The sequence below is a fragment of the Hypomesus transpacificus genome, chromosome 26 (genome assembly GCF_021917145.1).
Source record: "Hypomesus transpacificus isolate Combined female chromosome 26, fHypTra1, whole genome shotgun sequence".
NCBI classification, from domain to species: Eukaryota; Metazoa; Chordata; class Actinopteri; order Osmeriformes; family Osmeridae; genus Hypomesus; species Hypomesus transpacificus.
In genome coordinates this window covers 2552178-2577562 of record NC_061085.1, presented here as the reverse complement: position 1 = coordinate 2577562, position 25385 = coordinate 2552178, and the positions used below count along the sequence as shown (strand labels likewise).

General features: G+C 41.7%; 1 protein-coding gene across 1 annotated transcript in view; it reads right to left on the bottom strand.

Annotated features, from left to right (window-relative positions):
• Nucleotides 1-22845: 22845 nt before the first annotated feature.
• trmt13 (tRNA methyltransferase 13 homolog) overlaps nucleotides 22846-25385 on the bottom strand; it is a 62862-nt gene continuing 60322 nt past the window's right edge. The window contains exon 12 of the mRNA XM_047050009.1: nucleotides 22846-24837. Within this exon, the coding sequence (XP_046905965.1) occupies nucleotides 24660-24837 (178 nt within the window). The 3' untranslated portion in view covers nucleotides 22846-24659. The remainder of the gene's footprint in view (nucleotides 24838-25385) is intronic.

Below are 25385 nucleotides of genomic sequence, written 5' to 3'. Positions count from 1 at the left end.
AGACATTTTAACATATGAAACGTGTAGCCTTATGCACGACTTGATTTCACTCAATAAGGTTTGAAAAAACAAGTCAGTGAAGTTCTCAATAAAGAAATCTTAACATATGAAACATGTAGACTTATGCAGGGCCAGGTTAAGGTCATCTGGGGCCCGGGGCAGAAGCCACCCCCCCCAAAAAAAAATATTTTTAAATATATATATTATTATTACTATGATTTTTATCTATATATATTAGAGAGAGAGAGAGGGATTGGTAATTAAATTATGACAGACAAAAATATCAGTATGTGATACATTGTAATCAGTGGCGGCTGCTGGTCTTTCAAAGAGGGTAAGCTGATTTTCGGCCTACACCCTAAAAATGTTTTATTTATTTGGCTAGTTCACTGACTAGTTCACCCCTATGTTAAACTTAGCCGACTGAATGAATTAATGAATGAACGATCTAACAGAACTATATTAATCAAGGAGGAAATTGTATGAAATGTATGATGAAAATTGGTTAGCAATTTCGCCTAGCAAATACCATGAAATTATGGAACGCCAAGTTAAATTAAATGTATTAAATAAATAAAATATAGGTAAACGAATAGATAAATACATACATAAATAAATATGGCTGTGAAATAAACTCAGAAATAAAAAGAGATGACAATAAATATATAAATATAGCAATATATAATTATATAGCTGAATCAATTTACCTTCATCAATAAATAAATACATTTATTTATTTCAAAATGACGTTTTTGTAAAGACAACATTTATCTATTTCAAGGGACTTTTATTTCCTAATGCCACATTTATTTTGAGCCTTTTACGCACCACATTTATTTCCACACCACATTTATTTCTGTGCTGTATTTATTTCTGATCTCACATGCAAACGAGAGGGGCGTGGTTATCTTCAGACCAACGCAACTCCACACAAGATCGAAGGCAGATAGGGACACCTAGATTCGATAGATAATGGAAGACATAGCAGTGTCAGAGATTGCATGCTGGCCTTGTAGGTCAAATTGATCAGCATGGCTTGTCAGGATACATTATTTTGGTACACATAGTAGATTTTGTAGAGGTACTTGGGCGGATAAGTGCTCTACAGAACATAGATATTGGAGACTTATCGAGCACTGTTCGTGTGCAAGATGTACAGGTAGTGGGGGGTGCCAGGTAATGTTAGTTAACACAGCTAGTGTGAAGGAATGATAACATACTGCTAATCAATGCTGTTATACCAATCACTACCTTGTATATGTATGTATATCCATATGTCACGTAATGCTTAATACTAAAACATGTATCCAATTATAATCAATTGAATTAATAAAGAACTAATGAGATCATGCAACAGGATGCCTTCTGTGCAAGTGAGGCCGGGCTGAGACGAATCTGTGCAGCAAAGTTTGTGCGTCAATGTAACTCTGGTGTGTGCAAACATCCAAGGTCAGACAGGAGGAACGCTTGAGACGCTCAGAGACTGGTGCGAGCACAATAGGGCCTCTCAGCTCTTGGGAGTAAAAGTGTCAACTTGGGAGATAAGGTGATGCTGGGACTGTAACTCTTCTCCGTTTAAGGACAGCTTAGACCAGCTGGTCTGACCACCTTTGGATATATTCTGTTCTGAGGCCCCCTTCCCCTTGGAGACCCTACCCTACCTTCCCCCATGTATCATCGACCCTGCCCCACCTTTCCCCATACATCATCGACCCTGGCCTGGTCTGCCTCACAACTTCTCCTGGAGACACGACCCCCCCCCCCCCCCCCTTCCTTGGAGGCGCAGCTCCCATCTCCCTGTACGCCATCAGGACCTTGGGGCGATCTACTCCCTTCCCTGGAGCCCCCCCCCCCCTCCCTTGGATTACCTCAGACCTGTGGGTCTTTTCTGCCCCCGTCCCTGAGTAGACCTGTGGGTCTTCTTCGCCCCCCTCCCTCTCCGAACATCATCAGATCCTTGGACTGCCCACCTTGTGCCACCCCAACACCCTGGGGTGCGTTTCCCGAAAGCATCGTAAGCCTAAGTTGATCGTAGAGTCCATCGTACGATGGATCTTAGTTGTACGGGCCGTTTCCCGAAACCATCGTAGCTAAAGAGGCACTTGAAAATCGTTGTAGATCAACGAGAGCTCCAGACCAGTCGTAGATCGCTAAGTGCATCGTAGCACATAGACTCAGTGGAGACACGCGTAGGCCGACCATGAAAACTACATTAAACTCATGCTGAAAGTTACTTCCGATGGAAAATAAGATTTTTTTGGTCCTCTTTTTACGCCAGTTACGCTGGAACTGGGATATTTCTTAGTGAACCATACAAGTTTAACTGCCGAAAAAATATCAGAATCCGGTTTATCCTCAAGTAAATTTAGGTTACACAAAATAATTTGATTTAGTGGGTTTGGCGCATGCAATGAAGGTATTTAAAAAACAAATGTCAGTCTTATTCAAAATACTGTAACATTGAAATATGGCTGTTGTAATGTGCAATAGAAACTAGAAATGCATTAACGTAACGCTTTTACGAGCACAATAACACAACAACAATTGAACATTGAAGATGTTTATTAGAGTTATAGGGCTGGTAGCACGCCAAGCCCGGTGGATGAAGAGGCTGGTGGCAGAGCCGAGCCTGATGTTAGGAGATGGTGGCGCCCAGGAAATGGAAAGACTCCACAGGGTTGACTAGGAAGTCACACAGGGTGAAGGGGCTGGGAGGAAGTGAAAACTCGTACGAAAATCATAGAAGCCATTGAAGATAGCCTAAGTACTGCACTGCAGACTTGTCCCCTCTGATATGGGGAATTGGATGTGGTCTGAGATGTGGCAAAGTAATGCAGTTGTGACAGCCTGCACAGATCTTGACACTGAGGCCTTGGAGAGCCCATGTCCATCTCCAATAACCTCCAGAAAACTGCCAATGGCATAGAACCTTAACACTGCCAGTAGTTGGGTTACAGGGGTCAGTGCAAAGGACCTCCTTGTTAGCCTCTGCAGGTCTGCTTCTATGTGGTTCAGGAGCATCATGATATCATGATGTCATCTGACATATCTTACACTCATAATGAGTATAATTGATCAACCATCCATTAAAGTAGATCTGATTATTCATGTCAGAAACAATGATTCCATGTTGAAGACATGGGGTATTCATTACTTATGTGTTTGTCATTTGTCACAATGTCATTTGTGGCCAATATGTAATAATTATGAGATTGCAAACATGGTCTTGGGAAGCTGTTGGCCTATGCAAGATTGTAGATATAGTCAGCACTAGAAAATAAGACAGTAAATATGTTGGATTGAGATGCTTGTATTTGTACATTGAATTGTTTAGGATGCTAGCTGGGACATGCCATGTGTGATACCATTCATATGCATGGTTTTTAACCTTGTAGTTCAATCAAGTAGTAAATATAGGACTCATATATATATGCCTATGGAAAGTGGAGTACCAAGAAGAGTTAAAAACCAAGGCACAAGTAATTTGAGAAATAGTTGATTTATGGGAGTTTGTTCTCCCTGCTCCTGCTCCTCACATGGATCTATAAGGTAACCATGTAAGGATTGGACAGGCAACACTGAATATATGATACAATACACAATTCAGCCTTTACTTAATTTAAATAAACATTGTATGCTTTAGGCTATAAGGTAACCTAAATGTGACACTACCTTGTTGATTGGGCAGAAGAATAGGCACAGAAATGGAGGGCCTTGTGAACTTCATCTCTTCAAACGAAAGCTTCCTCACCTCAATTTGGAGACGAGCCCACTTAATTTCCAAGACCTCCTATTGGTATTTAGCATCCTGTGTCGCTGATTGCAAGGTCCTAACACCGGTGTAAAACTCAGATGCAGCATAGTTTGCACGTTCACCTTATTGTCTTTACCTTCATGTAGCATCACATTGAAAAGTACTCAAATAAGTAGCCTATAATAAATGTAAAGTTTTCTGTAGCTACAGAAATTTTTGTGTACCGTAGGCCTAATTCGTCAAATATTTTGGTTAACGTTTTAATTTTAAAGTCTTCAAGTTGCGTCAGAAGAATCACATTTCAGTAGGCCTACAATGGACAGCGTCTTGTTAAGTGCAACTTAAGAGATACATACGATGGTTCTCCTTACGAGCATGTTCGGGAAACGCACGTAAGAAATAACGATGGATCGTTATTTTCATCGTAGAGAACCCTCGTAACAGCTACGATCCATCGTTATCGGGAAACGCACCCCTGGACATTTAATTGGACTATCACATCCCCGCACTATGGTCTTCTGACCAATCACCCATCAAAGGCACTCCTTCTCTGGGGGGTACAAGATCCATCTCCCGAGGACAGGGAGACAGAACTTGGTATGGGCAGAACTCTCTCTGATCTCTGTCATGACCACTTTCTCAACGAAGGGCCTTCGTTTGTTCTATTCTGAGACTCTGTTTCTGTGAGACTGCTGTTGCATCATCTGATTCATTGTATTAGACTACGAATATCCTGGTGTGTTGTTTTCATTGTGTATCTTGTGATTGCATCATTACTTACATTAAACTACAAGTAACCTGGTCCGATATTTAACCTTGTATTATTCTCCACTACCCAGTTACACATTCCCACTAGCAACCGTCGCTACGCCTAAAGAAGACAATCACTGTCACCGCTACATTGCTCTGCTCTTATGTGGATAGCTAGGTCGATAAGGCACCTGACTATAGCTATCTAGCTTCACCATTATGCCATGCCGGTATTACCATTTAACGAGACCTGAAGTTAAGCCAGACCATTCCAGACATAACCCATACCTTTGGATGTACAGTACTGCTTCAAATTGAAGTCAAGTTTCTTAACGCTTATTATTGCAACTAACCAAGATGTGTCCAGACCAAGACCCATTCAACACGGTACCCAAACCCAGATATTATATTTTATGGAATTATTCAATATTAAATCAAACCACTACCACTTGACTTGTTTTAATGATCATTCAGTGACGAAACGGGTTTGGCTGATCTGGTATACATGTGCCAATTCAGCACAACACTACTAGGTCTACAGTAGCTAGCTCTAGCTGAAATGGCCACACTGATGTCGTCCTTTTATTATTTCACCAGCTAGCTAGCCAGCCAGCCACTTAGCCTACAGTTGCCGACTTCAAGACCGGTGATAGCCAACATACCACCTAGGAAGACGTAGTGGTGGCAGTGATTGATAGCTTTGCAGACGAGTTACACGTCACACGAGCGAAAGCAATGTTTACAAAGCCTTTGTAAAAGGTAACTTCAGCGCTACTTAGTAGCTATCACAGACCCATGCCCCCACACGTAGGCTACTAGGTCACCGCCATCACTCCCATTGTGAACCAATGATATAAAGGCAGAGACGACACAGACATTATGGGCAAAGCTTACATTGTATGCTTTTCGGGAGTGCGATGCCACTGTCACCTCCCATACAGGTAGCATAGCTATCTAGGAATCTTGGTGTGCAGCTGCGTTGAAGATAAACACGCCCCTCTCGTTTGCATGTGAGATCGGAAATAAATACAGCACAGAAATAAATGTGGTGTGGAAATAAGTGTGGCGTGGAAATATATGTGGAAATAAATGTGGTCGTAAAAGTCTCAAAAAATAAATAAATGTGGCATTAGGAAATAAAAGTCCCATGAAATAAATAAATGTTGTACGGTAAATGGATTCAGTTATATAATTATATGATGCTATATTTATATATTTATTGCCATATTTTTTTTATTTCAGAGTTTACTTCATAGCCATATTTATTTATGTATGTATTTATTTATTCATTTACCTATTTATTTATTTAATTGTGACTACCTCGGCGTTCCATACCCTTGCAGTCTTAAAGAAATCGCCACTGATTGTAATACATTGTAACACGCACCCCTAGCCAGCCACAATGTCAAATACATTGGAACATGCAGTCTAGCGTGCACACACACAGCCCAGCGAACACATATTTACAAACAACTCGATTGAACAATTTAATTATCAGGCTGTGACCGCCAACTGAAAAGAACGTAGGCTAGATAATCAGTGTGGGAGTAGTTAAAGTCCACTCGTCTACTTTTTTTGATGGCAAAGTCACAAATCAAATTGTATATCATTGAGTCTAATGCATTTAATGGATTTGTGTATGTCTGTTGCCAGTGGCGGAACTAGAGTTTTATACATGGGGTGGCCAAGGCTACTTCAGGGGTCCATAGTCCAGAGTCTTAGGTCACTGCTTTAATTCATATTTACAGTATAATCTGGGTCTATAAGTGCTGGAACATACAAAATATTGTTTTGAAAAAAAGCTCAAGCACCAGGGACTTATAATAGCATTTCTGTGTTACAGAAATAACACAGTGCATAGTTTATTTACAAAACAAAGTGAATTTACAAATCCCAAAAAACACTGCAATTTGACTTGACAGGTAGCAGAAATCAAGCAGAGATTGACTTGAAAAATATAAATAACAATAAATCCCAAATACTTTACAACTTTTACAACTTCAATCCGAATGATGAGATGCAAAGTAGATACGACCTTAAATGGAACCGGATTATAAAAATTAAAACAAATCGGAGTACAAACATACTGACTGTCTCAGTTTGTCTGTTATTTGAGTCGAAGTTCCAACATTAACTTACACAGCTACTGCTTATCAACATTCGTAAAAAAAATTCAGGAAACCTAAACCCAATGCAAACTTTAAAACTTAGTTCAAATATTAGGCCCTTTTCAATCGCGAAAAGAGCGTGTGGAGCTGTGGAAATATTATTTATTCTACTGTCTGTTCTTCTTATTCTTCTGTATCTCACAACAAATGTCTCTCTTTGATTTGAATAATGCACCGCAACGCAGCAAAATAAATGCTTCTTTCAACAAGAGGTCAAATGAAATGTCAATCAGCATCAAATTTTCAGTAGCGAATTACATTTTGGGGTGGCCAATCAGATGTCAGGGGTGTCCAGTGCCACCCCGGACACCCCTCTGGCTCCGCTATTGTCTGTTGCACCAACTGGACATGTTATATTAAGGAAACAGTGGTGGCTGAAATGTTTGGCGCAGACATGCAAAACTTTGAGAGGTTGTGTCGGCGGATTTCCAGCGAAAATAAAATTAAGATACTGGTTGTGCAGAGGCTCCTTGTGACGTCACAAGGAGCAGATTTTCAAACAGAGCGTTTGAGCTTTCATTTTCTCAAAGGCGGAGAAGAACACCCAGGGCTTGGTTTACACCTATCGAAAATTCTAGCCACTGGGGAACCAAAGGCAGGCTAGGGGAACTCATATTAATGTTAAATAACCTCCTTAAGTGAAGTTTTCATGTCATGTGACCTTAAATAGCCTGACCAAGTGATCGGGCAAAACTAGCCTGGCTATCGGAGGTCGCTTTCTCAGGCAAATGACAAATGAAACAGGCTCAGTTAAAAAAATCCGAGATGCTGGCTATCTGCTACAGTAGGCTATCCTCAGGATTTGCAAGCTAGCTAAACTTATACTATTTGACTGTTGAAGTAAATGGGACTTGTTAAACTTTTTTTTATTCATCCGCCCACTTACAATTTACCACATTAACAACACTTATATTGGTAGTACTTGATACAAGCTGAATCTAACCATTATCACCAGCAACTGCTCAATTTAAGACAAGAAAGGAGTTTGGTAAATATAACAGAATATACAACGCAACCAACTGCATTCAATAAAACATTTTATTGTATAATATGTCCAGTGTTCTTCCACTCCTTTTGTTTGTCGTGATCCGGTGATCTTCTGGCTATGATACACATGGCCAGCCACAGAGGGTCAGTTAGTTCATGAAGAGGTCGGCCTTTCTCTTTTAAAATACGGTCAATTTCTGATCTCGGCGAATAAAACCACTGCAGCACAGAACCTCGGCTGAGCCAGCGAACATCAGAGCGGTAGAGTACATCCCTGTATTCAGCATCCACATCAGATTGAAAAGCCTCTGTTACAAAATTCTCTGTGGTACACTCTAAGTCGAATTTTGTTTTTACAACAGTGATCATCACATTGCCCAGCTGGACAGTCTTGGCACACAGTACTTCTTGGTGTATTATACAGTGCATTCTAACAGCCTCACCTCTCTTTTACCTTGGCACACACCAACGATGCCATTCCTTTGCGCTCGCCCGTCATGGCCGGAGCTCCATCCGTTGTTACTCCAAAGAGCTTGTCCCATTTAAGCTCCGTCTTTTCAACTGCCTAAGACACAGCTTCAAAAATATATTTTCCCGTCGTTGTGCCTTTTAGGCTCATCGCTGCTCAATTGCTGTTGAGCTTGCAAGCTAGCTGCCATTTGCTTGACTTTCTATGTTCGTTCGGCACCGGTATACGATGTGTAGTTCTGATGTTTGGTCTCATAGTGCCGACGGACATTATACTCTTTCATCACAGCAACATCTTCTTTGCAAATCAAACAGACACACTTTCCGTTGATTTCTTGGGAACACTTTAGAATAATGGTAAGTAGCTATGCAGGAATTAATAGGTAGTTCTACATTAACACCGAATTTAATACTATTAACTAATATGGAACCAAGATTAACTAAGCAGAAAGTAATAGCTAATTTACAACAAAGGTAGTTCCTTGGTAGGTATTTGGTTATTACTAAATAAATGTATGCTCTTGAGAACTACTTGTGAACTATCACAAATTATGAAAGAATAACTAATTAATTACTAATCGCAAAAGTGTCTAAAAAGTGAACAATTTGGTTGTTTTACTCTTAACATGGTCATAACTTTACAGAAGCTTGTGCATCATATGGGTTCTTTGTGGAAACCAGTTTATGAATATCGTATTCCCCCGAATACGTTAACTACAGGTTGAGATTTTGACTACTCTTACCTAAGGATGGACGTATGTTCTCCGTTTATTTCAAACTTAAACAAGGTATAATACAAATAATGATCATTTGTTTAACATATCATGGTACTCAGGATATTCTTTTGTTTGGCAGTAACTGGGGGCGTTTGTTTAACATCAGGGTACTCAGGATATTATTTTGTTTGGCAGTAATTGGGGGCGTTGTATCTGCGCATTAGCATATTTAAGGCGGTTAGCATTACAGAGGCAGCCTCGTCTGCCAGCCTCGTCGCACGAAGACTCAGTCGAACAAAGACAAGGAGTCTACCTGCTGGAGTCCACCGAGGAAGGCCGACGAGGCGGATCACCTCTTCTGATAAGCATCAACCTATTTATATTCATATTTAGATTATATTCTACCTAGAATTTATTCATAGCTAGCATGTGTTTCCTTAGCATTCCTGTTCATTACACTACCCGTAGACGTAGATATGTCACAAAGTATATTCGGTCAACTTCTAACCTTCACTACATATCCAGTTCTTCTCCACCTGCCCTGTCTCTTTCCTTAGGGCTCTGGAACTGCCAGTCTGCTGTGAACAAGGCAGACTTCATCCCGGCGTTTGCATCCCATGCTTCTCTTCATGCCCTTGCGCTGACTGAGACATGGATCCGCCCAGAGAACACTGCAACTCCAGCTGCTCTCTCCGTCAAACACTCCTTCACTCACTCACCCCGCTCAACCGGGCGGGGTGGTGGGACAGGGTTGCTTCTTTCCCCACATATTAAATACACATCCACACCATTCTCTGTTACTGCCAAATCATTTGAACACCATTATGTGATGCTAACTAATCCTATTAAAGCATGCTTAATTGTTCTTTATCGCCCACCAGGACCGCTAGCCGACTTTGTGGAGGAGCTGGACATGCTCCTCAGCGTCCTTCCGGATGATGGAACCCCCCTGATAGTCCTTGGGGACTTCAACATCCACCTCCAAGGAATGCAGGCTGTCGACTTCTTGTCTCTCCTGACCTCCTTCGACCTGACGCTGCTGAGCACACCGGCGACCCACAAGGCAGGCAAACAGCTAGACCTCGTCCTGACACGTAACTGTATCACTGACTTAACCTCTGTAACCCCACTGCACATCTCTGATCACTACTTTATCCAATTCATTGTCTCTCTCCCTCCAACCCCTCCTACCTCCCCTCCCCTCGTAACTTTCCGGCGCAACCTCCGCTCGCTATCCCCCTCCCACTTCTCCTCTATTGTAACATCCTCCCTCCCTCCCATTGACGAGTTCTCGTCCCACCCCACTAACACTGCCACCGACACCTTGCTAACCACTTTAACTGCATCACTTGACTCTCTCTGTCCCCTGTCTACCAGGCCTGCACGATCTTCTCCCCCCTGCCCGTGGCTTACGGATGTTATTCGTGAAGAACGGTCCACCCTTCGAGCAGCTGAGAGGAGATGGCGCAAGTCCAAAGACGGTCTGGACCTTGATAAGTATCACTCCCTCCTCAAATCCTTCTCTTCTCACATAACTGGTGCCAAAACCCTCTACTTTCTTAACAAAATTAACTCCGCTTCAAACCCCCACAAACTTTTCTCTACCTTCTCCACCCTTCTTAACCCACCTCCCCCACCCCCTCCCTCCACCCTGACAGCAGACGACTTCTCCTCCTTCTTTGAGAAAAAAGTCGCCGACATTAGCAGTCGGTTCCCTAAACCCACCCTTCCTACCCCCTCACCCTCCATTTCTGACCCAACTAAATGTCTAAACTCCTTCTCTCCCCTGTCCGAGGCAGAGCTCTCTGACCTCATTCTCTCTCATCGCCCCACCTCCTGTCCCCTTGATCCTGTCCCCTCCCCTCTCTTTCAAACCATCTCCCCCTCCATCATAACTTTTCTGCTCCATGTTCTAAACTCCTCTCTTACCTCTGGCACCTTCCCCTCTGCCTTCAAACAGGCCAGAGTTACCCCTTTACTCAAAAAACCCTCCCTTAACCCTGCCGTCCTCCAGAACTACAGACCGGTATCATTGTTGCCCTTCTTTTCTAAAACAATTGAACATGCTGTATCTAACCAACTGTCTAACTTCCTTTCTCAGAACAAACTGCTCGACCCCAACCAATCGGGCTTCAAGACCGGCCACTCCACAGAGACTGCCCTCCTTTCAGTCACCACTGCCTTCCAGTCTGCCAGAGCGGCTTCCAGGTCATCCGTCATCATTCTGCTGGACCTTTCTGCGGCGTTTGATACGGTTAACCACCAGATCCTGCTCTCCAGACTTTCTGAGATGGGCATCACTGGCACTGCACTCCAGTGGATCTCATCCTACCTGTCGGGAAGATCCTACCAGGTCTCCTGGGGAGGCAAACTGTCAGGCCCACGCCAGCTCTCCACTGGTGTCCCACAGGGCTCCGTCCTTGGTCCCCTCCTCTTCTCTCTGTACACCACCTCACTTGGACCAATCATCACCTCCCATGGCTTCTCCTACCACTGCTACGCTGACGACACGCAGCTGTACCTGTCATTCCCTCCGACCGATCCGGGGATCTCAGCCAGGATTGAGGCCTGCCTCGCAGACATCTCCGCCTGGATGACTGAGCACCATCTCCAGCTGAACCTTGCCAAAACAGAACTTCTCATCATCCCGGCCAAACCCTCCATCACCCATGACTTCTCAATCACCCTGGGATCTGCGACGGTGACCCCCTCATCCTCTGCCAGGAACCTTGGGGTTACCATGGATGACGAGCTCTCCCTCACGGCCCACATTGCTGCGGTCTCCCGGTCGTGTAGATTCACCCTCTACAACATCCGGAAGATCAGGAGATACCTGTCTGAGCACTCCACCCAGCTGCTTGTCCAAGCACTTGTCCTCTCCAAGTTGGACTACTGCAACTCGCTGCTCGCCGGTCTCCCATCATGCGCAACCCGCCCTCTTCAGAGAATTCAGAATGCAGCGGCCCGTCTGGTCTACAATCTACCCAGACGCTCCCACGTTACCCCGCTCCTCATCTCCCTCCACTGGCTACCCATAACGGCCCGCATCAGATTCAAGACCCTGGTACTGACCTACCGAGCAGTGAACGGGACTGCGCCCGACTACATCAAGTCTCTCCTGCAGCCTTACACCCCCACCCGCCACCTACGGTCTTCTTCAGACAACCGCCTGGTGGTCCCACCTCTCAAGACCGCCCGGTCCCAACACAAGCTCTTCTCCTGCCTGGCACCCCAGTGGTGGAATCAACTCCCCACCTCCATCAGAGACACGGACTGTCTCTCCACCTTCAAGAGAAGGCTCAAGACGCACTTGTTCCGGGAGTACAATGGTACTTAGGAATGGTTTGCTGAATCCAACGCTAGTTCCCTCAAGGTTCACAATGACTCTTGCCTAGACTGTTGCTCTTGTTGGTTAGTGGTAGCTGATTTAAACTGTTGTATTCTTCTTTTTTAGTTAATCCTATTTGTATTGCTTTCCTACAGGTACACCTGCACTTAGAGATTAATGTTGTGTAATTTTAACTTGTTTAACTACATGCTCTTATGGTTTCTTCCCTTTAGCACTATTTTTTGGTTGTTCACAATATGTACTTCTTGTTTTTTGACTACCCGCAATGCTGTGGGGCTATCTTGTTGTTATTATCAGTGACCTATGCACTTTGTGAAGCTCTCTCTTGGAAGTCGCTTTGGATAAAAGCGTCTGCTAAATGAATAAATGTAAATGTAACATTTGTAATAATTAGGAAGTGATGCTGACACTCTCATGATTGGATTAGTTTACTATTATGAGCTCGAGTGTCAGTTATATGTCTCAGACTCTAAGGACCTACCTTTATGTTACAGTAGCCGCGAGGAGGACTTCTCTTTAGGATATGAATATAAACATTGATGTTCTCTTGTCAAAAACTATTTGCATCCTGCATTTATGTTGCGATAAGCGCAAAAACAAATCTTCCAGATTAAAATGTTTGTTAGAATATCACTAGTGCCTCAAATAAATGTATGCCTGTACCGTATGTGTCAAATATAAAATTTTACTTCTTATAGGCCTATTACTAAAACCAGTATAACTCCTCACTAATTACTCGAGCGTTACCTTGTCATCCTGCAGGAACAACTTGTGTGTGGACCATTATTTTAAAGTGACAAACATGTTAACTCCTCACTAAGTGCTCAAGTGTTACATTGTCCTTCCTCAGGAACTACTTGTGATGTGGACCATTATTTTAAAGTGGAAAAACATGTTAACTCCTCACTAGTTACTCAAGCGTTACCTTGTTATCCTGCAGGAACTACTTGTGATGTGGACCATTATTTTAAAGTGACAAACATGTTAACTCCTCATTAAGTACTCAAGTGTTACATTGTTATCTTGCAGGAACTACTTGTGATGTGGACCATTATTTTAAAGTGACAAACATGTTAACTCCTCACTAATTACTCAAGTGTTACTTTGTAATCCTTCAGTAACTACTTGTGATGTGGACCATTATTTAAAGTGACAAACATGTTAACTCTTCATTAATTACTCAGGAGTTACCTTGTCATCCCGCAGTAACAGTAATCTGGACCATTATTTCAAAGTGAAAAACATGTTAACACCTCCCTAACATGTCACCTCACAATATTTACAACATAAAACAACTGCAGTGATTGGATTTTTTTTTTAAATGATATGCACTGGAATGTTTCCATGAAATCATAAAAGAAAATCCTACATGATGCATAAATGCACATGGGCATGCAAGAATAAAGCATTTTTTAAATATATATCTGAATTAAACATTCTTTGTTTGGCACAATGATGAAACCTAGCATTAAAAAAAATCTGTATTTTGGAATGTAACTTTCAACACATTCAACAAACTGTTATGATAAACTGAGTCAAACATAATGGCTAAATAAGTAATAAGTAAGTACATGGCTAACCCTAACCCAAATCAAGGTATAGGCCTACTCACTACTCACGAGTCTAGCATTGGCCACTACTGCGAAATACAACAGCAACGCAATTCCAAAGGAATAAAAATGATGAAGGAAGAAAGCACAAATGCCAGGACTGTAAAATAACTTGCTAGATAACCCAAAACAGAGAACAGGAACATGTCCCAAAACGCTAGCTACAGTTGTTGCTAGCTGTAAAGCCAGGCTATAGCTGTTGGCTAGCTTGTCCCTCATACAAACTGTATAGTATTCCAATCGAAATTCGAACTAATTCGACAATTCAAATTTGCACTAATTCTACAATTCGAAATTCTAGTGAAATTCACCAAGTCGTTATTATCGAATGTTAGCCAAATGCTGGATATTTACCATCCATAAAAATGTGCCACTGCCAAATGATTTTGCGCTCCTAACTCAGTCATTGACATTGTACCAGTATAGGTTTAGGGAAAACATGACATGGATTCAGGACAAATAGGTTTCGGTAAGCCAAGTTGACTGGATTTGGAAAATGGACCGGCCATGATTTTATATTTTCTGAGCTGCAGAAAGACCTAATAGCAGACACATCGAAATTGCCCGCATAATCATACAGTATGATCAAATATTGGGGAGGACGTGTCCCATAATCATACAGTATGATCAAATATTGGGGGGGGGGGACGTGTCCCATAATCATACAGGGGTGTGTTATAACGTTAATATTCATAAACTGGTTTCCACAAATAACTCATTTCAGGCACAAGCTTCTGAAATGTTATGACCATGTTAAGAGTAAAAAAAAACACAATTGTTCACTTTTTAGACCTTACTTTTGTGATTAGTTATTCAGTGGTTATTCTTTCTTAATTGGTCATAGTTCACAAGTAGTTCTCAATGAGGATATATTTATTTAGTAATAATCAAATACCTACCAAGGAACTACCTGTGTACTAAATTCGCTATTACTTACTGCTTAGTTAATCTTGGTTCCATATTAGTTAATAGTATTAAATTCAGTGTTAATGTAGAATTACCTATTACTTCCTGCATAGCTACTCATTAACAACGGACCATTATTCTAAAGTGTTACCGATTTCTTTAAAGAAATACTCATTTTCCCACCGTGTTTGAAATCTCCTACATTCTCTTGCTATTTTGCGTTTCTTCGGTGCTGCCATTTCTGGTGACTCGCGGGAAAAGCTTTTCTTCGCTTAATTTTGTTCCCGTGGCTGGCTCCACCTAGTGTTGAAACTGAGAAGTGCAACAAAGTTGAGCTCAAGCTTCTTGCGCGGAGACGGGTATGGCTGCAGCCTGCAGCCTCCCGTCTCATGCCCTCCTGTCTCATGCCCAAGCTGTCCAATGGTAAGTTCAGAGGGTCAAAAATACTAAATCGCGAATTATTTTACGGATGGAGTTGAAGGTAAGTTTGTGAGTACGTTTGTTGCAATAAATTGAAAAACTTGAAAAAAGAAAATTGTATCCATAGTTTGCTGATTTCCTAATGTTATTGTTCTGTCCCTGATGTTAACGTATATTTGATGAAACCTGCGATGACCTTAATTTAAAACTGTATCAGCATTTTATGTTGACATTTGGTAGCAAATTTTAGCTCACGTTACCTAGAGCAATTTATGGTTGCAGACTTAGATGGTTTGTTTTTGTGATTTTCCTTATGGTACACATCAGTGTTTAAAAAAAAAAGAACACACCGCAGGTGACAAAATGCACGGTGTGCTGTACCGACCATCATTGTCCCCCAACCGTCGTGGTTGGGCCTAACCTTTAACTCGACCTCTGCTACTAGGAGTCAGAAGGCTGAGCGGTGAGGGAGTAATCAGAAGGTTGCCAGATCTATTCCCCGCCGTGCCAAATGACGTTGTGTCCTTGGGCAAGGCACTTCACCCTACTTGCCTCGGGGGGAATATTCCTGTACTTACTGTAAGTCACTCTGGATAAGAGCGTCTGCTAAATGACTAAAATGTAAATGTAAAAATGCTACGACTCCTGGCCTTAAACTAATCCTAACCTCAACTGTCGTTGTGACGCCTAAACTCAACCGGGCCTCCCAGGCTGCAGCCGTAGAATGGATTTTAGTTTGTAGCCTAGCTAAAAAGAAACACGTACACCAAAGTAGGAAGGAGAAATAGCGGACCGGACAAGCTTTTATTTTGTAAAGTAGAGGCATGAGACGGGAGGGCATGAGGCGGGAGGCTGCAGCCATATACAGGTCCTTCTCAAAAAATTAGCATATTGTGATAAAGTTCATTATTTTCCATAATGTAATGATAAAAATTAAACTTTCATATATTTTAGATTCATTGCACATCAACTGAAATATTTCAGGTCTTTTATTGTTTTAATACTGATGATTTTGGCATACAGCTCATGAAAACCCCAAATTCCTATCTCAAAAAATTAGCATATTTCATCCGACCAATAAAAGAAGTGTTTTTAATACAAAAAAAGTCAACCTTCAAATAATTATGTTCAGTTATGCACTCAATACTTGGTCGGGAATCCTTTTACAGAAATGACTGCTTCAATGCGGCGTGGCATGGAGGCAATCAGCCTGTGGCACTGCTGAGGTGTTATGGAGGCCCAGGATGCTTCGATAGCGGCCTTAAGCTCAGCCAGAGTGTTGGGTCTTGCGTCTCTCAACTTTCTCTTCACAATATCCCACAGATTCTCTATGGGGTTCAGGTCAGGAGAGTTGGCAGGCCAATTGAGCACAGTAATACCATGGTCAGTAAACCATTTACCAGTGGTTTTGGCACTGTGAGCAGGTGCCAGGTCGTGCTGAAAAATTAAATCTTCATCTCTATAAAGCTTTTCAGCAGATGGAAGCATGAAGTGCTCCAAAATCTCCTGATAGCTAGCTGCATTGACCCTGCCCTTGATAAAACACAGTGGACCAACACCAGCAGCTGACATGGCACCCCAGACCATCACTGACTGTGGGTACTTGACACTGGACTTCAGGCATTTTGGCATTTCCTTCTCCCCAGTCTTCCTCCAGACTCTGGCACCTTGATTTCCGAATGATATGCAACATTTGCTTTCATCCGAAAAAAGTACTTTGGACCACTGAGCAACAGTCCAGTGCTGCTTCTCTGTAGCCCAGGTCAGGCGCTTCTGCCGCTGTTTCTGGTTCAAAAGTGGCTTGACCTGGGGAATGCGGCACCTGTAGCCCATTTCCTGCACACGCCTGTGCACGGTGGCTCTGGATGTTTCTACTCCAGACTCAGTCCACTGCTTCCGCAGGTCCCCCAAGGTCTGGAATCGGTCCTTCTCCACAATCTCCCTCAGGGTCCGGTCACCTCTTCTCGTTGTGCAGCGTTTTTTGCCACACTTTTTCCTTCCCACAGACTTCCCACTGAGGTGCCTTGATACAGCACTCTGGGAACAGCCTATTTGTTCAGAAATTTCTTTCTGTGTCTTACCCTCTTGCTTGAGGGTGTCAATGATGGCCTTCTGGACAGCAGTCAGGTCGGCAGTCTTACCCATGATTGCGGTTTTGAGTAATGAAACAGGCTGGGAGTTTTTAAAAGCCTCAGGAATCTTTTGCAGGTGTTTAGAGTTAATTAGTTGATTCAGATGATTAGGTTAATAGCTCGTTTAGAGACCCTTTTCATGATATGCTAATTTTTTGAGATAGGAATTTGGGGTTTTCATGAGCTGTATGCCAAAATCATCAGTATTAAAACAATAAAAGACCTGAAATATTTCAGTTGGTGTGCAATGAATCTAAAATATATGAAAGTTTAATTTTTATCATTACATTATGGAAAATAATGAACTTTATCACAATATGCTAATTTTTTGAGAAGGACCTGTACTCTTGCTTGCGCGGGCCGTACTTTGGACACCCCTACTATTGAGCTAGCTACAATAAAAGTGTTGCTTACGTTAGATACTAGACCTACAGTCTCGTTCTAACTGCATTTAGAATCTAACAAGCTATAATTTTACTATGAATTTGATCTAAAGCTGGCTATATGAAATACTAGTAATAACAATGGATAAATGGTATAAATATGAAATAATGCAGGATTTTCATCAATTTACCAGCTGACTTGCTTCGGACACCGTAATCTGCTATTCATTGTTGCTAGCTGTACTAACTAGGCTAATAAAAGAAGACTAACTTAATATGCCAATTAACAACAATAACTACAACTATTTTGACAGACTACAAACCAACGGACTTCTGGTTGTGATAAACCTGCTCCTAGATAGCTACAGTTAAAGTGTTGCTTACGTTAGATAAGCCTACTAGACCTACAGTCTAGCTCTAACTGCATATAGAATGAATCTAACAAGCTATAATCTTACGATACATTTTTATCTAAAGCTGGCAATATGAAATACTACTAATAACAAGAAAATAAATAGAAATATGAAATAATGCAGGATTTCCATCAATTTACCAGCTAACTTTCTTCGGAGACAACGAAAATGAATGGGGTTCAACGGTGGAAAATACAATGTTTGGAACATGAGCGTGAGACACGCTTTACTTCCGCATTCCTCGATAACAATGGGAGTCGCAAATCTGTTTCATTTCTCTGATCATTTGGATTGCAACTCTGTTTTTCTATGGCTCTGTTTATAGCGCGCTCCAAACTTTTAAGTGTTTTATTGTCAGATGCACGGAACATAAGGTCAGACCTGAAAATCGTACATTCTTAGGACAAGACAACGTAAGACTACAGTACCTGGCATAGCATGACATACAATGACTCAGATCATAGGTTACCCCTTTTGTTAGTAACAATGTTTGACTGTCAGTACTTGTACCAGCGGATAGTGTCAACGGTGTAGCCAGGCACAACCAATGCAGCGGGTTCATATGGAGGTACATTTATTAATACAGCTGCAAAAAGGTATCGGCAAGCCGCAGCAAGTGAACAAACAGTGACAAATAACAATGACTAATGGACAAGGGACGTACCAGTACATAAAGACTGAGAAGGGACTATGAGCGATTCCTGATGAGACAAACAAAGTGCACTACGCTAAGGACCGACACGGCCCTGTTGGAAAACCACTAACTAACCTAGCATTTCCTAACCTGACTACACTAAACTCTAAGTTACAAAAGGTGCAGGTGGAACCGCTCCTAAACTACTGTGCATAACATCGGTTGTCTACGTGTTGAGGAGTATACCCATGGGTCTCTACACTATCTCCCTTCTCCTCTTACACATCTGGACAAAAAACAGCCGCTCAGCGCGACTCGCCCCTCTCTCCCTCATACGCCAACCAGAACACACTTTATCGATGACGACAGTGTCTAATTAGGCCCAATTAGACACAGCCGCTTAAGGTCCGGATCTTGACGTCGGGGCGCGCACTCCGACGTCATCATCAGCACCGTCACAGGAACACCTACAGACAAGGCACAGACAAGGCACACAAACAAAACACACACACCCTACAGGCAGGAGTGAGAGCTGTAACACCTATGATAAGCTAACATAATATACTAAACCTCCTAAATATACAAAAACATTAACAGTAGGCTATACTAAACCTATAATACACATCCTATGCCAACCTTATAACCTACTGACCCAACCGAACATCTTTCAGGGAAAGCATGGTCACCTATAAAAGATCTAAAAGTGTGAACGAACCTGAGAAATGTGTCAATGTTGAATTGTGTGGAACTGGGGTACATGGTCTTCCGGCAGGGATTTGGCAAAATAGTTTTCTGAAGGATGGCTTACACAGCATTTATGTCTTAGCAATCGAGAAAAACGATCCTTATAACCTACTGACAACTGCTTTTCCATTTGAATTGTAGATTGCATTGCCACTTACATTGAATTGCTGGGCGCTGTTAGTTCAGCGGCACAACTGGGTTATCGGGCGCGAAAGGTGCTGATAACTTGGTTGCTGACGCCCTGTCCTTTGTGTGGAGGTAAGAGCAGGGGCTTTGCTTCCCTACTTAAAACTCAATGTGTGTGTGTAGCAGCAACCAGTGCCTTATGCGCTGTTTGTTCAGGGGTACGACTTGGTTATCGGGTGCTGTGTGAGGCGCTGATAACACTGTTGCTGACGCCCTGTCCCTTGTGTGGAGGTAGAGCAGTGGCTTTGCTTCCCTACAGTGTTGTGTGGGTGTGTGTGACCCGCGCAGACTGTTCTGTGTCTTATTGTTGTTAAATCATTACTGATGTGTAGGATAACTCGTTGTTGTTGTGCCTTTTTCTGTGCCCATACTTCTTTTTCCAGGTCGAAAACCCCTGAGGGCTATTGCACGAAACCAGGATAAAGGATTAAGTCGGGATATTCAAGTTATCCTGGATGAATTTAGCTTTGAGTTGGTTGCACGAAAGCAGGTTGAATTAAACCCAGCCAAGTAACCATGGAGATGTATTCTTTGCAGCTAGCCTGCTCCCGGGCAGGCTAACAGCCAGGCTTAGATTAATTCTGGAGTCTAGTGTTAACAGTGCGTTCACACTGCAGCGACGCGATGCGAGCGACAACATGTTTTCCATTCATTTTCTATGAAGCCAGGCGAATCGCTTGGGTGGTGCATTGTGGGTAGCGAAGCGACGCGACAGAATTGAGATTTTCTCAACTTTATGCAAATGAGGAGCGATTTTCGCTAGCGATGGCCAATCGGAGTGTTTTCTTGTTTCTCGTAACGTAGCAACCATGGCAAACGTTTCTAGCTTTCTAGGTTTCAAGGTGGAGGAGAAACTAATCGTTTGTGTGGCTGCTTACCCAGTCCTGTAAGATACATAGCTGTATTTGTACAGAGATGTTAATAAATAAAAAAAACAATGCATGGCGCAAGGTTTGCCGAAGTTGTGGGTGCTTGTACTTTCAAATTCAGTTTAGTCACATTACGTAACTTCGTTCTGTGGTAACTAGCTACTAGTACAGTAGCTAGCCCGGCTGGAACTCCCTATGGTATCGACAGATTAGCAGAGACTGAGGAATATAGTAAAACATTTTTTACACATGTCAACGTGTATGTCTATGAAACAGTTTTGTATGTTGTATACAAGTTGTATTTTGATCGATGTTGCAACTACGTAAACCCAACCCTGCACACTTGGCCACGACAACTACAATAGTGACTTTAGAGAACTACATTCTACATGTATCTGTTTGAAACGCCCCCGAGCGTGGTGAACTGTGGAAAGGCAAGCAATGGCAAGCGATTCGCGTCGCTGCAGTGTGAACGCACAGTTAAATCAGCTGCCGCTCATATCCGAAATAAACGTTTTTAACAGTTATTCCGCTGTCTTCTGAATGTGTTCTTATTTATTTTTTATTAACATGCATTACTCGTCACTATTGCTGTCACGAGTTTAATTTAAACCCTACTATTGCAGTTGTTTAGAAATGGTTGATGAAGTTGGAACTGTGATTTCAATGAAGTCAGTAATGAAGGCGATATACCCTACACTGCTCAAAAAAATAAAGGGAAGACTAAATCAACACATCCTAGATCTGAATAAATAATCTAATAAAATACTTTTTCTTTGATTCGATTGATAATTGATCATTTTTGTGTGATTTTGTTGTCAGCACATTCAACTATGTCATTCAGATTTAGGATGTGTTAGTGTTCCCTTTATTTTTTTGAGCAGTGTATAAAGTCCCATTCACCTGTGTTTCTTACTGCACCATGGCATGCCCATTTCTGAACTAAGTTTTGGATGAAGAAGCATTGATATTGAGACGTGCTTTCAGACATGAGAGGTTAATACATTGTTTTACAGATATGCTTAAGTGTGGATTGAAGTGGTGTATTTTTCTAGTTTCTTTATCTCCAGATACAGTTTCCTCAGTGTTTTCTTCTTGATTTCAATAGCAAGGTCTAGATCCTGGATACTTTTACTGACAGCAATCTGTGCATCTGCCAGCTCAATTAGCTTTTTCAGATGTTGAGTAGAGACATTTGACAGTTTGTGAATTCTATAAATCACCCATTGATTAGCACAGCAGGAATTGTGCATGATTTAGATTTCCTTTAGCCCATACTTACTATGTTGCCAGGCTGGCTGTCAGGCTGTAGCCTACTGCGTCTGGATCCTGTTACAAATATATATTATGAGTGCTATATAACTGACTTTTATTGTATAAATTGTTGTGTGGTTTGAGTTGTATATTCTCATGTGATGCCTTCTTGCTGCATACAAATTGCCCTTCTGGAGCAAAGAATAAACTGGTCTGAAATGACTTCTCATCCATTATGGGCTAAATATGCATTTCCATAGGATTAGGCACTTACCAGCCTGCAAAATGTTTTTATATTTTATCTTGACTTGTTGCCAGGATCTTTTTTATCCAGTCATGTTTGTTCTGTATGAACATTAATTGTAGAAATACATTTAGAATCATACACCGCTTATAGAGATTTGTGTATGGTTGTAAAACATATTCTTACATTGTGAATAAGGGTTTGAAATTAGGCCTAGTCTTTAGGGGAAATTTCCCAAGGAAAATTAATTCCTTCTGCTCACTTTTAAGGCAAAGTGGGATAAATAATAATACATTTATTTACATATGCTTTACATGGTAGGCTACTCAAAGACACTTTACAGTAAAACCAGCACATTTAGCACATAAACACAGATACAACAATACAACCAATACATAAAACAAGCATATTAAAAGCAATTACAGTGTACAACTTTCTTAGTAAGTAGATATTTTTCAATCATTACGCTTTCAGTCTGTCCGCGATTGTCTGCCAGGCTTTTCTCTCTGTCTAATAACAGCAGCCGTATTTCCTTTTTTACATTTTATATGCTTCACTATGCTTCAATTTCCGTAATTAGTAGCTGCTTATATCGGGTGAACAATATGCTGCACGCGTCTTCTCCATTTCTGCATCAGTCAATCTGTGATCGATACCATGGTCTATTTAAGAAATCTGTGAAGGTGCACTTATCCCAACTATGTACATCTGGATTGACATAGCTTCACCTTCTCATCCTGGTTTGGCAAACGTGCAACTGAATAAACCGCGATGAGCGGATCACACTAAGTCCAGCTGCGCTTTTTCAGTTATCCTGGATCCCCCCCCCCCCCCCCCCCCCCCCCCCCCCCCCCTCGTCAGTGGCTGCAGCTGTGATGTGCCTTGTTTAAGCCCCAGTGGTTGACCAGCTAGGGAGCTTGGCTGTCTATGTTGGTCTGTGTTGAACATTGTTCGTTGTTGTTAGCCATCGTTTGAGTTAACACCTTTTGCTTTTGTTTCCAGGGGGAAAGGGGAAAGCCACATGCTTTAGGCAAGAGGCCCCGGGGCTTACACTACCCGCAGGATAACCTGACCGTCTATATACACTAGGTAAGACCTAGGCCGACCAACCCCTCTATTTTTGTGTAGAGCGCCAGAGCTACGGTGCTAGTTAGGGTAAGTGCTGTGATAAGGTAGGGACAGAAACTATTGTTTTGCTTTCTTTGTTTGGTCGTGCCCAGCCCCTTTTCCCCCTGTACGTTTGTTTGGCAGTTAATTAACTGTTTGAAGACAGAGTTGGCCTTGCTTCCCTCACTTTGCACCTCGACTCCATATACCACCGTCCGGTCCAGGGGTTCTTATGCGCAGAGGGGTGTTGCATTCCTTCTTTCGGGAGGCGTACGTAACAGAAATGCAATGCAATAAGCGTTTATAATTTTATTCAAAATAATACAAACTGAATTGCGGATTGCAATGTCATTGGCACATTGAATTGCCATTTAATAAATGCATCTCCATTTGAATAAAGAGTCTAATAAACTTCCATAGACGTGGTTAAGTTAGTCTGAAGTTCAATATTCAACAGTCGGACGCCCAGTATTGTTTTATTTTAACCGGTGTTTAGCACCGCTAAGACTGGCCGCTTAGCAAATGATTTTGGCTGCCTAAACAACGTGTATGTTTAGGGAGCAACAACAAATTACACATTTCCAAAGACAATAGCTTTTCAACAACATGAACCTTTTTCATTTTTATCACACACACTTCTGCCACCCCTCAAAATCTCCTGCCACCCTCTTGCCACCCCTTGAGTATTTTTCCAGATCCGCCCCAAATGCCCCCTTCCTTGTTGATTTTAATATTCTGAATATATTCACTGTATATTGCAATCCATTTCCCCTCGATCTGGAGGTAATATTCTAAATACAATTGGTGGATTCCAAAAAGACCGGTACAGTATGCTACAATACAGCAGTTTACAGTCGTACCTGCTATACAAAGAAGCAACTTTGAAGATTGACGGACTAACAACGGTAACTAAGGTGGGCATGGCATACTTGAAAGGTCAATTGCCTCTTGTGCGGCATGATTTCCTCCTTGGCATATTTTGTGATACCACTGTCAATCAAACTCAAGCTGGATTAAAGAGTTGGAGTTCAGACAAGAATTGGGGGCACAGTTTTCATATTTTACTTAATTTTTACTTTAGTTTCCATAAGTTGACAAACAAGCAAGGTAACTCCCCCCAATAAAACTCTACAATGGTCAAAATAAAAATATACAACCAGTAACAGAGTGAAATAACAGGGTCTATAGAAAGTGTCAAATGCACCCTTCTAAACATTAAAGGCTAGAATGTATTCCTTTTGTCACTTGGGTTTTAAATTTCTGTAGTATTTTCCCACCATTAAGAGTTTATGGAATGTATGCTGTAAATGCAGAATACATTTGTTACATTTAGTGCCTTTACAACACTTTGGACAAACAACAGCATACATATACACTTCAACGGTGTGGTATGCTTCAGCTGAAATTTGGTGTAAACAGGATATTTGACGGGTGAACTGGCACTGGTTCTCAGAGACAGAACTTTGTTCAACTGAAGTTCTGAAGTTTCAGGTAAAGAAGGTTTTGTTCTTAAAATTAGTTTAGTCATATTGCCAAATATGTCATTGCACAAGCACGCTGCCACCTCACTGTGGAAAGGTAGGTAATGCAGTAAGCAACACATTTTCTAAAGACACATCTTTGCTGGTATAGTAGCGCAGACTGGATGTATATCCTTTTTGCTCCAGAAAGTGAACCCGTCCTTGGTTAATTAGCAGTTTGCAGAGGCTGCCGATGTGTTCACGATCCTCAATTGATAAGATTCTGAAAAAATTAAATTACATTCAGATTTTTTACATGCAGCTTATTTTTGCACTTACAAAGCTGTAGCATTTTAATGAAGTTGATTTTTTCCTCTCTCTTTTCCAGACATTTTGGATCCCTTAAGATGCGACTTTGTTAGCATTTGAGGGTTTACTTGTTTTCAATAAATGTTACAATGCTCAGAACACCAAAGTCAAGTTGCAAGATAGTATATTGCACTGGAAAAACCACTTGAGCTATAAAACCATCAACAGTCTGTAGCTGCGTCGTTTATGAAACTGAAATCATAAAGTCGTGTCAGCTATACACAACAGTAAAAGGTTCCTAGACACAAAGTCAGATTTGTAACAAGATATTAAACGAGTAGTTCAGTACATTTTTTATCATACATTCAACAATCTGGACACATTTTAGTATCCATATCACTAGGTATTATGGACAGCACTTTCTACAAAGAGCATTTCTCAGCACTATTGTTGGACCCTATGTGAGTGCGAATTTCCTGGGACCTCCATTTCTTTCAAGGTACAGTATAGATGAAGTATATT